Source organism: Microtus ochrogaster, chromosome 19 (assembly GCF_000317375.1).
Source record: "Microtus ochrogaster isolate Prairie Vole_2 chromosome 19, MicOch1.0, whole genome shotgun sequence".
Lineage (NCBI taxonomy): Eukaryota > Metazoa > Chordata > Mammalia > Rodentia > Cricetidae > Microtus > Microtus ochrogaster.
In genome coordinates this window covers 4,503,365-4,517,614 of record NC_022021.1, presented here as the reverse complement: position 1 = coordinate 4,517,614, position 14,250 = coordinate 4,503,365, and the positions used below count along the sequence as shown (strand labels likewise).

The 14,250-nt window shown below is 44.7% G+C and overlaps 1 protein-coding gene across 2 annotated transcripts in view; it reads right to left on the bottom strand.

The window, feature by feature from the left end:
• Sv2c (synaptic vesicle glycoprotein 2C) overlaps positions 1-14,250 on the bottom strand; it is a 188,261-nt gene that overhangs the window by 30,371 nt on the left and 143,640 nt on the right. For both annotated transcript variants that reach the window (XM_005356459.3, XM_026783699.1), the window contains exons 5-7: positions 3,339-3,472; positions 2,785-2,874; positions 601-711 (exon numbers count right to left, since the gene is read on the bottom strand). In XM_005356459.3, coding sequence (XP_005356516.1) covers positions 601-711; positions 2,785-2,874; positions 3,339-3,472 — 335 coding nt within the window. The remainder of the gene's footprint in view (positions 1-600; positions 712-2,784; positions 2,875-3,338; positions 3,473-14,250) is intronic.

Sequence of the window (14,250 nt, the reverse complement as noted above, 5' to 3'; positions counted from 1 at the left end):
TTTTTCTTGCAGAACTAGAGACTGGACTTGGAACCTCAAATATGTTAGACAAGTGCTCTACCATTGAGCTACATCCCCAAGCTCCCTTTTTAATTTTGAGATAGGTTATCATCAAGCTTCCCAGGCTGGGCTTAAACTAACTAATTCTCTCTCTCTCTCTCTCTCTCTCTCTCTCTCTCTCTCTCTCTCTCCCTCCCTCCCTCCCTCCCTCCCTCCCTCCTTCCTTCCTTCCTTTCTTTTTTTCCCCCCCTAACTCCCCTGCCTTAGCCTCCTGGAATTATACTACCCGGAATAATAGGCCTTCATCACCAGGTCTACCTAGCAATGCTCACTTTTCAGCTTCCTGGAGGCCACCAGATACTGAGACAGACTTTCATTTCCCTGACTCCTGGCCCAGCACTTTCCTTCCTCAGGATGGAACACATTGGGTAGCCTCTGAGCTGAGAGGGGTTCAGTTGCCTGGTCCTAGTGCAAGAGACAGGTGTTCTAGATAGAGTGGACAAGTCCTCCTTGTGGGACAGGCATAGTCAGTCTCTCTGTGACTACCCCCAAATGTCAAAAATTGACATGTAGATTGTCATGAAACAAACTCATACTTACCCCATACAGTTCTGTGCGGATCCGAACAAAACACCTCCTATACCATGTTCCTGTGTCGCTCTCAATCTCAATCAGCTCATCAATTTGCTTGGGAGTTTTGATTTTATTTACCTGTGGACAGCAACAGAGTGCAAAGGGTTGAGTTCTCTTCCCTGAAGTTGCTGTATTTAGGCTATTTATTTTAAGTGAGAAAAACACAACTCGGGATAGAAAGTGGTACTTGATAAGAACTCTGCCTGCACACGAGAACACTAGCAGAGATCTACAGACCCAAAGGGCATCTGGGGGAACTGAATATGACTTAGTGAAGGGGAAGGCCAGAGAGAAATGGAGAGGGGGAGCAAGTGGGGATGGGTCGACCAGAGACCAAATGCCCCCCTTTGCATCATCCCCATAAAGAGCCATGCCAGCAGATGAAACACCAGAAACAGGAGCTTCTGCATGTAGAGTTACTTTGCCTGGAGATTATTTGGGGGGGGCACTATTTATTTAATGAGTTTGGCTTTTAACTGTAGTTATTAATACTTGCTCATGCACCATTTACCATAGAGCATCACTATGACCTGTTTTTCCTTCACCCATTGGCTAACCCAGTGGTTGACCAGCAGACACTCACAGATGGCTACAATGGGAGATGTTTCCATGGCGAGCAAGCGTCAACCCTGACTCTTCAGGTATGTAAGAGAAAGAAAAGATGAAGATTCAGAGTGACAATGTATGTCTGTGACTTAAGGTGGCCTCTTGAGCTAAGGGAAAGAGCCACAACACAGGTGAGCAAGGCTGTCAATACAGGGAAAGAATGATGGGAAGGGAGAGGTGGTGGAGGTAGAGAGGGAGGGAGGGAGGGAGGGAGGGAGGGAGGGAGAGAATCCCTGGTTTTGGATAAAGAGGACACAATAGTATGTATGCTATTATTCCTAGGGGCTGAGTGGGTTTTTCTTTTTTCCCTTTTCATTTTTTTATTTTTTATTTTCAGCCTGCCCATATCCTAAATAGCAATTTTATTGAAGATACTGTTTGGAGGCTGGGTATCTTGGTGTCCTTCAAATTGTGCTAGGCAGGCAGTAGTCCCTTTTGACTATACAAAAGACACTGTCTCTAGTTAGCAAAAACCACTTCTGAGTTAACTATGGGCTTTCAAATAAAATATATGGGGAAGTTGGTTTTCTTTTGGAGACAGTATCTTACTATGTTGCCCAGGCGAATCTTAAACTTGAGATCCTGCTGTCTGAGGCTTTTAAGTACTGGGTATACAACAGCGTACAAACAATGCCCACTTTAGAGTTTTTAGTTCTTTTTAAAAAATCATTGGCTGCTTAGCTTTTGAGAGTTTCCATTTGTCCAGTCATCAATATCTGTTTTTTCATAATTATTTGAAATATATTTTATTTGTTGCATGAGAGCCAATATCTCATAATTTAAATAAGATGGCTTGCAGTTAAGTTCGGGCATGGCTGGTAGTACTTGCTGGTGGCATTTAGGATAAGGAAGAGGTTGAGGACTTTCAGAACGGGAAATTCTGACTGAGAAGGTAGCTTTTGAAGGACCACTGGACACAGAGGATGTCCACAGAGCCCTTCGATTCATGTATCTGGATCTTGGAAGATCTGTGTAACAGGAGTCAGAGATGCAGGGAGCAGCTGAGTCCAGCCAAAGAGAGTAGTCAGAGTTTTAAGAGATGCCAGCTTAGGCCTGGGGGATGGCTCATAGGTCAGAGAGTTGGGCTTGCTGCTCAACACATGAGGGCCTGAGTTCAAATCCCCAGCACTCCTAAGTTGGGTCGTGCCTGTGTTGTGGTGGCTGAATAAAAGAATTTCCGGGCTTATTTTCTCAAGGGAATAAAGCCAGGAAGCAGAGTAGTAGAACAGAATGCCCAGTGGCCTCTGTGCACCCTTAGGCAGGCACACACAACGTGCATACACCATACAATCACACATACAGATACACACACGCCACAAGTCACCTGAACACAAAGCCATGGAAAACAGCACCTACAGTCAAGACATGGCTAGAAGAGATTCAAGCCCCAGGACTGGAAAAAAAAAAGATCATCTTCTAAAGTTCATATTACTCTATATTGATTTAAAACAACGTCATTGAACTTTCAAAGAACGTCATTGCATTGTCTGGCCCCTTACAGAAACCATGCCTGAAGCTCAAGGATTCTCCGAGAATCAGACTCACCGTGAAGACCTTCTCTGGCTGGCCCCGGGCTCTCATGTTGGTATCGTGAATGAGCTTCAGAATCATCCAGGCTTCATCATGTTTTCCCACCTAAGAAACAGGCAGTCAGGCCTAGGAGCCAGGCATTAGGACCCCTTGCCTTTCAGGCATCAACCACCCTTGAGTTTTCAGAGCACACGGAAGGCCACTATGCAAATGTGTTTAACTCTTCTCTACTGAAGCACGCAGGCCAAGGATACCACTATAGAACAGCTGTTCAAAGAATGTGCCTTCAGCTAGAAATAGCACTTATTACAATAACGCTTCCTTTATTAAACAGTGAGCAATAGCCCCCTCATCGAGTGAAAGCTGCTCGCTGAGGGAAGCGCATGCGTAGTTTTGGCTGTGAGCCCTCTTTGCTTAAAGCATGTTTCCATGAAATCAAACCCTGCAAAACCCTGTGGAAGGAAGGGAGAATGCGCCTCTCGACGAGGCAGACATACTTCCCTCGAGACGGCAAAGAAGCCTTGCCAGTGTGCAGGGATCACTCGTGATTCTGTGTCAACAGGCATTACCTCCAGCAAGAAACGAGGGCTTTCCGGCATGAAGGTGAGGGCCACCACAGAGGAGACGCACGGGAGTGCGCAGACGATGACGAAGACCCGCCAGCTGTGGAACTGGTAGGCTGAGCCCATGCTGAAGCTCCATCCTGGAAAGGGACAGAGGAGTCAGAGAGAGAGCCCCTGTACACTGCAGCTGGGCAAGCACCGTGTGGGGCCCTCGGGGATTCGTCGGTCAAGTTCTACTGTCCACAGAGGGGTGAGCTGATCTACAAATCAGTTACAGTAGTGGGCTCAATTTAAGACTGCCCTCCCCCAAGACAGTGCTTTGGATGAATGTGCCCAAAATCAAAAGAATAAAGATCTAAGGTGGGGGTACATGTAGGGTTATTATAATTAAACCTCAAAGGCCAATGTGGGAGAACGTGTTTTTCAACAGGCTACCACGCTGGGTGTCTTCTCTTTACTCTTCCAGACCATGATTCATCCTTTCCTACCTGTCTATCAGGAAATGACCTGCTGTGGACTTCATCATCCAATTCCCAACCAGGTTCGGGGGTAGAATTCACATAAGCTTCTCTGGGTAGCCCAGGCTGGCATTGAACTCATAATCTTTGTGTCTCGGCCTCCTGACCGCTGTGATTATATGCGTCTGTTACCACACCGGATTCCCAACTAGGTCTGAGTTGGGCATCTTTTCCTTGTTCTCCTTCCCCCTCCCCTGGCCAGGCAGAAGAGTGGTCTACTTTGGTGTCCTCAGGTGGTCACAGCCAGCCCTCCCACTGCTGGCCTTTGGGCTTGGGGACTTCAGGACTCCAGCATGTCCTGCTGGTCTCTTTCAGCCTCTACAGCTCTGCCAACAGTCCTTTCATGATAACACTTTTAATGGTCATTTGGGGGAAAAGCTGACTTTACAGTGCCCTTATCAGAAACAAGAACTTGTATCTTTACTCATAGACATCATTTAGAATAGCAAGGTGAATATCAACTTTAAAGCAGCCAGTTTAAATGTTGGGATTATAAAGATGGAAGTTCTAATACAATATAATGAGACTACCCACATGGGCTAGATAGGATAAATAAAAATCCCTCCAGGAACTGTGTTTGCATGAATACTGAAAGTAGATCTCCAACAGGGTTCCAAATAAGACAGAACAAAGTGCATCAAATGTAATGGAAGCCAGAGCAGGGCTTACAGAGGGACAGAGGAACTGTGGGAGACAGAACACCAATCTCCAGCATAGCTTGGAGAGTATATAAGGCTTCTGTGAACAAAAGTGAGGTAGGCTTTGTCCCCTCCCCAGGAGAGCTGTATGTTTGCCTTTTGTGGGAATCCCGGGAGACACTGGAAGTGACATAATCCCCAAAGCTACAAGCTAAAGTCACAAAATCTTTTCTGCTAGGATTCAAGATGGGATTGAATCGTGAATTGTACACTCACATTATGCAGATAACAACTGGTCCACTGTGTTGTTGACAAGGGCCATCAACACCAGTGGCACGCAACATTAGTTTTGCTTCAATAATTTAAGATGGGAGACTATGTGGGTTGCTGAGTTAATTATACCATTAGCTTTCAGGAAGCACGATTACTTTCAACGTCTCATATAACCTATATTCAAAAGTCTCACATATCCAAAATGCAGAAGAAACTCTAGGACAGAACAAAGGGACTATAATGTGCACATTTCACGTGATCTCAGAGCTTCATATAAAGACTCTCTTTAAAGATCTCTAAACCTTATTATTCTCAACACTGGGAAAAAACCCTTCAGTGACCGAGTTAAATTTCAGGTATAACACTTTCCACAGAATAGAGGGAGGAAGAACAAAGACAAGAGATGGAGGGCTCTGGTGTCACAGTTCAAAATGAGAGCTCACAAGGTGACCTTTCAACGGAAAACAGGTCAAAGGGACTTAACTATGTCACTATAGTGGGTGGAGCAGAGCACTTCTGTGATAGCCAGAAAAACGACTTCACCCCCCATCAGAGCTTCTCGCCCTGACCTCCAGAACCCGGGAATACAGATGTTACAGGCAAGGGGAGTCATGAGTGTTCCTAAGTCAAGGATCCCGAGAGAAAGAAGCTGTCCAATACGGTAGAGCGGGACCAAAGGTAAATGTAAGCTCCCTTAGAAAGACAGACAGACAGGCAGGGGAGACAGAGCGTTCAACTTTGATTCTATTACTGTGATAAACATCACGACCAACAGCAACTTGGGAAATAAAAGGTTTATTTGTTTTCAGAGCTCACAGTCTGTCAGGAAGGGAACTCAAGCAGGAACCTGGAGGCAGGAACTGAAGCAGAGACCATGGAGGACCACTGCTTATTGGCTTGCTCTCCAGGGCTGGCTTAGCCTGCCGTCTTACACAACCCAGGAGTGGCCCTGCCCATCGTGAACTGCGCCATCTCAAATGAATCACTAGTAAAGAAAATGCCCTACGGTCTCCCTTGCAGTCCAATCGGAAGGCATTTTCTTAGTTGAGGCTTCCTCTTCTCAGATGACTCTAACTTGTGTCAAGTTGACAAAAACAAAACAAAACAAACAAATAAGAAAAACACAGACTGAGACCAAGAGAGTAGAAGATACAAGGAAAGCAGAGACCAGAGGGCCGAGAGATTTGAAGGTGCTGCACTGCTGGCTTCGAATATGTAGGACAGAGCCACCAGCCAAGGCCTATGGGAGACCAGCAGAAGCTGGGGATCTCAATGACTACAATTGTCTCCCAGAACTGTCAGAAGGAGGCTGCAGAGGCTCCATTAGCAAATTCAAATGTCTAACCACCAGATGTGTAAAAAATACATTGATTTCATCCACAGTCAATGTTCGTTGTAGTGGCAAAGGGAACAAGGCATACTGCGTTAAGTTGGAAAACTGTGTCTGCTCTCCTGAACTCCCATGGGTCAGTGTCTTAGTTACACACCTGTCTCACAGCTGTGACAAACAGACCAACTAAAGGGAAGAGGGATTACTTGGACTCGTGGTTGGAGAAATAGGTCCATTAGGGTAGGGAAGGCGGGCAGTGGGAATGACTTGGGCTACGGCCTCACAAGACCTCTGGTTCTACTGTCGCTGCAGTCTGGAAGTAGACAGGGGATCTAGGTAGGAACCAGTCCAGACTGTAACCCCTGAGGCCTGGCTCCAGCAAGACACATCCTTCGGTGAGGCCCTACCTCCTAAAAATCTCCTGAAACAGCACCACCAGGCATGGACCAAGCATTCAGATGCATGAGCCTAAGGGGCCATTTCATATCTAGGCCATGACGGCTCCCACACCCGCTATGAACTATGCTTTAAAATACGGGCGAGAGCACATTGCTGTCTCCCACAGCTTGATGTATGCGTGGCATGCAATGGCAACCCAATGTCACCATGGCTCTGTGTCCTGTCTGAACTGATCCCTGCTCCTAGCTAAGCCCACCTTCTTTGGCTGTTTTCCTTGCTCACTTAGTCCAGCCCACTGGCTTTTCTCCAGAATCCTAACTGTGCATTTGAAAGGTGCTTCTGTGTATGAGGCAAGTTGTTTTATTTTTGTCTCCGTAGTAATCTTGTCCTCGCATTGATATTTTCCCTATCTGGAAGGCTCTGCCAGGATGTTCTGCCTGATGACTGCCTCCTTCATCCCTTCTAGAGCTCAGGTCAGGGTCATCTCCTCAGAGGAGCCGAAGCACTAAACTTACTCTGTGGTTTAGGCCACTTTATTGTCTGCATGGGCACTTGCTGTTGCCAGCACAGCCACGTTCCTGCATTCATCTCCATGTTTATTAACTAGCCCACTTCATGCCAAGAAAATAGGAACCCTACTCACCAAATACCCACCCAGTTCCCCTCGTCCCAGGTTTGCTCTGTGTGTGTGTGTGTGTGTGTGCATGACATGTGAAAAATCATTGCAAGGTGATGAGTACTCGGATGCTCTCTGTCTCTCTCTCTCTTTCTTTCTTTCTTTCTTTCTTTCTTTCTTTCTTTCTTTCTTTCTTCCTTCCTTCCTTCCTTCCTTCCTTCCTCCTTCCTTCCTTTCTCTTTCTTTCTTTCTTTCTTTCTTTCTTTCTTTCTTTCTTTCTTTCTTCCTTCCTTCCTTCCTTCCTTCCTTCCTTCCTTCCTTCCTTCCTTCCTTTCTTTCTTTCTTTCTTTCTTTCTTTCTTTCTTTCTTTCTTTCTCTCTCTTGTATCTTCTTCCCATGCTTCCTCCCTCCTTTCTCTCTTTTCCTCTGAATTCCCACTAAACAGCAAGTCAACTTTGATTTATTTTGTCAATGTAGATAGAGCAAAACGTATTTATATATGTCCATGAACTTGGCAAGAGTGTTCTTCACCCCCAGATCTCCCTGGTGTTGCCTATCCTTTGGCGGGGGTCATCTCCCTCCATCTAGGATCCTGGTGACCACTGCTCTCTTTGTCTCTTCTGCCCTGATGGTTTTGTCTCTTCAGAGCACTGTGCTAATGCAGTCATACTACAGATTAGCTGTTTGTTTTTTGAGGTAGGGTCTTGATGTACAGCGTAGGCTGGCCTTGAATCCACAACCCTGCCTCAGTCTCCCACGGGCTGTGATTACAGGCACACATGACCACACCAGGCTGTATGTAACTTTGAGAATGTGGCTTTTATACTTCATATGATGCACTGGGGATGCATACAAATTGTCACATGTTAGTGGGTTATAGAATGTTGGATGGTTCCCAATTTAGGGTACTAATTTATTATTTATACCCTATATTAATTTACTATACTCAATTTATTAATAAAACTGCTATAAACATTTTTTTGTGCCTGTTAAAGTTTTGGTTTTGAATATATAAGGTTAAACACTTGAATCATATGTTAAGTTTCTGGTTGGATTTATTTGTAATTTTTAATTATATTTTATATTTGTTTATTGATTGTGTGTGTACCTGTGAGCACTTGCTTCCACTCTCCCTCTAACTCGTGGGCTCTGGGAACTGAGCTCAGGTCATTAGGCTCAGAGGTAAGCGGCTTTATTGCCCAGTCACCTCACTACCCCCAAGTATCTGGTTGATTTTACAGCAACACATTGGCTTTCTCTCCGCAGTGGCTGCACTGTCTGCATTGCCATGCATGGTGTGTTGCAGCTCTGGCTGATGCAAACCTTCCCACCACTGTTTGCCTGTTAAAGACACCTTTATTTTTCTGATAGATACCTAATGAAGTGTTATCATGATTTGAATTGATTTTTCCTAAGATCTAGTGATCTCTTTGTTTCCTTTTCACACTTAGACATGGTGCCTACGTGTGCCGGTCACCACATACGGGCACAGTCAGTCACCTCATGTGCCATGGAGATTATGAGCCTGAGCTCTTGCTCCAGGGAAGGCAGAATCCTGAGGAAGAGGCAGATTTGGTAGGAAACATGATGACACATGACTCCTGGACCAGATTAGGAAGAAAGCAGAGCACACAGACCGGATGGATGGAGTTGTCTCTTCTCATGAGGAATTTTTTTCGCAAGAGCTCTGGCCAAATTTCTTTCCTCATTCTGAACTCAGCACAAAGCAAATTTGGGAGTTTCTAATGTCAAAGTGAGAGAGAATTAAAGTCTGTACTTAGGAAGTAAGCAAGGCCATCCAAGACTGATTGTCCTTTATCTATTATTTTATAACTGATTGACTTAGGAGGGCGTGTTCTGGAGCAGTAGGAGGGGTCCTGGCAAAGGAAATGGCCACCCCTCCTCCCATGACTTGCCTGTTTGAGTCAAAGATTCATAGAAATACCCTGGGGCCCTAGAGGAAGGCAGGCACCACAGAGGCCTTGAGAAATGACCTTGTGGCTGCCTTGAAGACTAGAAAAAAAGAGAACGAAGGACTGGACCCCTGAGCACCATTGCTGCTCAGCCTTGAGTCCTCAGCTCTCCTGAGTACCATTTCAAGGAAGCTTAAATCTGAATTCCAGCTCCCTATAGAACCCTACACCGCGATCTCAAAGGAGGGCGAAGATGAGGGCAGTGGAGTCAAACCCCACTCCGCTGGGAGAGCGGCTCGTGTGTTTGAGCATGCTTGCACTTAGTAAAATTGATTCTTTCAAATGAATCCCTATGTTGGCACCATGCTCTCTATTTTGTGTGTCTTAAAAAATGATTTTGCAAAGTTGATGTTTCTAATCGTCCTTTGGAGTTTGCTAAAGTATCCATTAAGATGTCACCCTGTGGGATTTATCTATAGATAATGTAAATTCTATGCAAGGGAAGACCTCAATTAAGGTGTAATGGAAGGCTGTTATAGCCTGGCTTTAATCAGTGTGGCACTAATAAAAGCGATATGCCTCCTGCATAATAATCCAGGCCCTTGTCAGCTTCTGCCTGCTGCTGCTGCAGGGCCCTGTGGCTGCCTCCTCAGCTGCCTGTTGTTCAAGGAATACAGGCAAAGCATGTGACACACACACAGGACCCTGGATCCCACATTCTTTTCTAGGCTTTATCCTGGAAACTCTGGTATCTTGGTACCTACTTCACTGACCTGTTTTCTGGTCACCAGTTATGTGATATTATCAACAAATCTATCTTTGTCAAGAAGGGAGATTTCAGGTTCAAGACTCAGATCCAATGTACTAAAAAGAAAAACCTTCAGAATTGTACAGGACATCAAGTAAATCATCTATGTATTTTTATCTTGGTATTCTCTCAAGGCACGGAGCAGCTAAAAGTCTCTATTAAAGCGACAGCAAGTTATTTTTCTCCAGTGAGAAAAAAATGTGTGTGTCTGCATGGAACAATGATCAGGTGAGTTTCTGATATTATTGCTACAGAAATAAAAAATTCATATCCTTAACATGTCACTGACTTAAAACAGAAAAACTATATAATCAGCATGAAATATGAATGTCTGGCTAGCAACTCGGGTTTTCAGGCAGCCAGTATACCATCCGGATGCTAAGGTTTAACAACTTGCAGCTGGACGGTCCTGCAACACTGTTCATCTCTCATTTGTAGCAAAACCAAATAAAGATGAACAGATAAATAAATGAAGACGCTGGTGGGCAAGCAGGGAGATAACCTACAATGTAGGCAAGCAGGGAGATAACCTACGGTGTAGCCATCCGATACAAACCATGTGGGTACTGGGTAAAACCAAGGCAGATCTTTCTGATGTAACATGGAAAATGTCCAAGTGGAAAGAGAGAAACGTCCCCACAACAGTGTGAATGAACAACGGTTTCATTTTTATATGGACATAAAACATATCATCTGGTCTAGAAAACCCGTGAGCTGTAAATGTACTAAGTTGCTTTGGGTAGTTACTCAAGGCAGGAAGCTGCTCATGGGCACGTTCTCTTCTGACATTATTTCTTTAATTTTTAAACTTTACATAACCTTCTGTTGCTTCTCACTTAAAAAGGAAAACAAACCACTGTTGCAAGCCTTTGGCATTTGAGTGGCTCTGGCTCTGGAAGGAGGGGAAAGGAAAGCTGGAATCATAACTGTGCCGTTATTCAGCGTTGGCATTTTCTCGAGAAATGGCATGGATTCTGGTTGTGATCGACGTGAACACTGAGAAACACGAGAAAGCGCCAGAGACAACCCTGTGTCTGTATATGAAAGAAAACTGTTTTCATTGACCTTTTAGTCTTGGGGGACACAGGGGAGGAGAAATGGGGGTGATTTAACCAAAGCTAAGGATGTATGAGAAACCTGTATGGAATGCACTCTGTAAGATCATTAAAAAATACAATTAAAAAAAGGGTGGATGCCCAGAAGACAAGAGTTATTACTATTATTATTGGTTTGCATTATGTATCTCAGGCTGGCTTCGAACTCACAGAGATCCACCCGCTTCAGTCTCACTTGTACTGGGATGAAAAGCATGGGGCACTGCACCTGATCCAAATTAAACAAAATCTCAGTATGGGATATGGGGAATGGGGCAATTTCTGAGGAGCTTCTGGTCAGGAAGGCCCCAGAAATCCCAAACACAGCAGACTTTGGTTGTAGGACATGAGGAAATCAACATGGGTTGGGGGGGTGGTCTGGAGAAATGACTTAACGGAGTACTAGGTGCTGTTATACAGGATGTCACATGGATGCTAACAATCATCTGTTAATTCCAGTCCCAGGCACTCTCATGCCCTCTTCTGGTCGCCTCAGGCACTGCAATCATGTGGTGCACAGAATACATGCAAGACAAAATATACATACCCAATAAAAAATTAAATAAAAATGAAAACAATTAAAAGAACAGTTAAAGTTGGAACTGACCTAAAAACTTCCTCCCTGCTGGATAGCTTTTGCAGTGCTGGGTCTAAGAAGTGCTATGTAGGCAACCTGGGAGGAAGATCATCAATGTGTTTACCCAGTGTTGAACTCTGAGCGTCACAATACTGCCCTGTAGGGCAAGGTGTGCTCACTGGTACAATTGTGGCATGGATGTTATGGGGGTCACCAGCTACTTTCTAATTGTCTTTGAGGCATGCTTGGCAGGAAACAGCACAAGCCTGGTATTGTAAACTGGTCAAAAGCCCATGGTCCAGGAGGTTACAGACCCCAGAGATGGGGGTAGGGGTATGTTGTAGAATATTATTTTAAGGTATGTTGCCTTTGTTTATGCCATGGAATATTTGTTTTCATGATGCAAAAATGTGTTGCATTCTTTTCTGTTGAATTTGTTTATCTCTGTGATGCTGTGTTACTTTGCCTGCCTAAAACACCTGATTCATCTAACAAAGAGCTCAACAGCCAATAGCAAGGCAGGAGAAAGAATAGGAGGGGATGACCGGCAGAAAGAATAAACAGAGGAGAAAAAGAGATCAAGGAATTAGAAAAGGAGAAGAGGAGGACACCAGGGGCCAGCCACCCAGCCACCCAGCCAGCCACTGAGTAAGAGTGAAAGCCATATTACAGAAGTAAGGAAAGAAAACCGTCCAGAGGCAAATGGTAGAAGGGGTAATTTAAGAAAAGCTGGTTAGAAACAAGCCAAGCTAAGGCTGGGCATTTATAAGAAAGAATAAGCCTCTGTGTTTGATTTATTTGGGAGATGGGTGGCAGCCCCCGCCCCAAAGAGCCAAAAGAATAAAAAGAGAAAAAACAGCCAACAACAAGGGTACCTATTACTGTTGCTTTGCTAAGTAGACATATTTATTATCAGACTGTTTCTAAGTATGTACGTTTGTAACCAAAGATTACTGCTGCTCTCAATCTCGGCCAAAGAAGTTGCTTTTTGCTCTGGAGAGAAGTTAATGCTGAGATTTATAATCGATCTAAGTGCCGAGAATAAGTGACTTGCCTTGCCAACCAGAACTGTGGTGGTAGCCTCCATTCCTCCCCCTCCTGGCGGTGTCAACTACTGAACAATGCAATTCTATTTTCTGCATTTCTCTAAAACATGTTCCTTTATCTCCATCCCTACTCATATCTTGCCTGGACCATTTTAATAGACAAAGACACAGTTGGCCTAGATCTGCATGGCTGTGCCTGCTGATGGCGTATTTACTTATGCATATCATGGTTATTGCTCTGAGACCTTGTGCCCTGGATCAGTTTATGGTCCTCGGCTGAGGTAACACCTAACGTGGAAAGGGACCTCTGAGTCCCATTCCTCTGCCTTCCACTTCTTAGGACTGACCAAGCTCCTGCCATTAAATAATTTAAATGCTGCTTCTCTCTAATGGAGTTCACAACTTCTAGTTGGCTTGTTCTAGCTTTACTATATAATCAAGAGCATTCTGGGTAATAAAACTCAGATGGCAGGGGCTGGAGAGATGGCTCAGTGGTTAAGAACACTGGATACTTTTGCACAGGACCTGGGTTCAGTTCCTAGCATGACAGCTCATAACCATCTATAACTCCAGTTCTAGGAGATCTGATACCCCCTTCTGGCCTCCTCAGGAACCACACATACACATGTGGTATGCACATACGCAGACAAAACCCTCATACATGTAAAATACAAATAAACCTCTTTTTTAAAAACAGAATATTTGCCTCTTTAACTTAAAACCTTTTAGGGTGAGTTTACACAGTCTCAAAGAGCTGGCCCTTTCTCTCCCTCCTGTCTTCTCAAACAAGCTCCTCCAAACCCTTTGCTGAATTTTTGTGCCAGCCCACTGGCACCGTATCTTCTGTTTGTTTTGGTTTGACTTAACAAGGTCTGGCTAAGTAATCCACACTGGCTTTCATACTCACCATCCTGCCTCAGCCTTCGAAGGGCTGGGATAACAGGTGTGTACCGTCACATCCAGCATGCCCACACAGGTTCTGACCTGTGGTCCAGTGCCTAGGAGAGCGGTCGTGTACTTCTCAAGTGACATCTAGGCCAACCCTCCCTTCCAGGTGACCTGGAAATACTCCTACTCTTCAGTCTTCTATCAGCCAAGTAGGCAGAGCCTCTGTGAATTCTTCCTGGTGTACTGTAAGAAGTACACCTCCTACTCAGTAGCTTGGGCGGTCTATATATTTCCACAGCCCTTAGCAGGTACCTGACATAGAAGAAAGCCGCACTGAAAGTCACCAAGAATCTATCTGGTGTCTGTTCCTTGAGGAGAAGCCCCATGCCTTATTTATCCTTAGTATGGTATTAGTAACTCAACAAATTCTTCTTTAAATAATGAAGAATTCAATACTGGGTTCTTTTAAAATCAGAGTTTGTCTAGACCATTCCAGTTGATTTGCATATGTGTGTGTGCATGTGTGCGTGTGCATGTGTGCGTGTGTGTGCATATGTGTGGGGGTTTGGAGAATAGAGGTCAACCTCAGGTGTGGCTCCTTAGAAGCCATCTGTTGTGTGTGTATGTGCAATATATTCATATAATATATAATGTATTATATAAATGGAGAGAGTGACAGAGAGAGAGAGAGAGAGACAGGGACAGAGACAGAGGCAGAGACACACATTGGTTGGCTTGGAACTTGCTAAGGAGGATAGTAAAATGGGTTGGCCGTTGAGTCCCAGGGGTCTGCACAATGCTGGGATACGAGTGTAAAC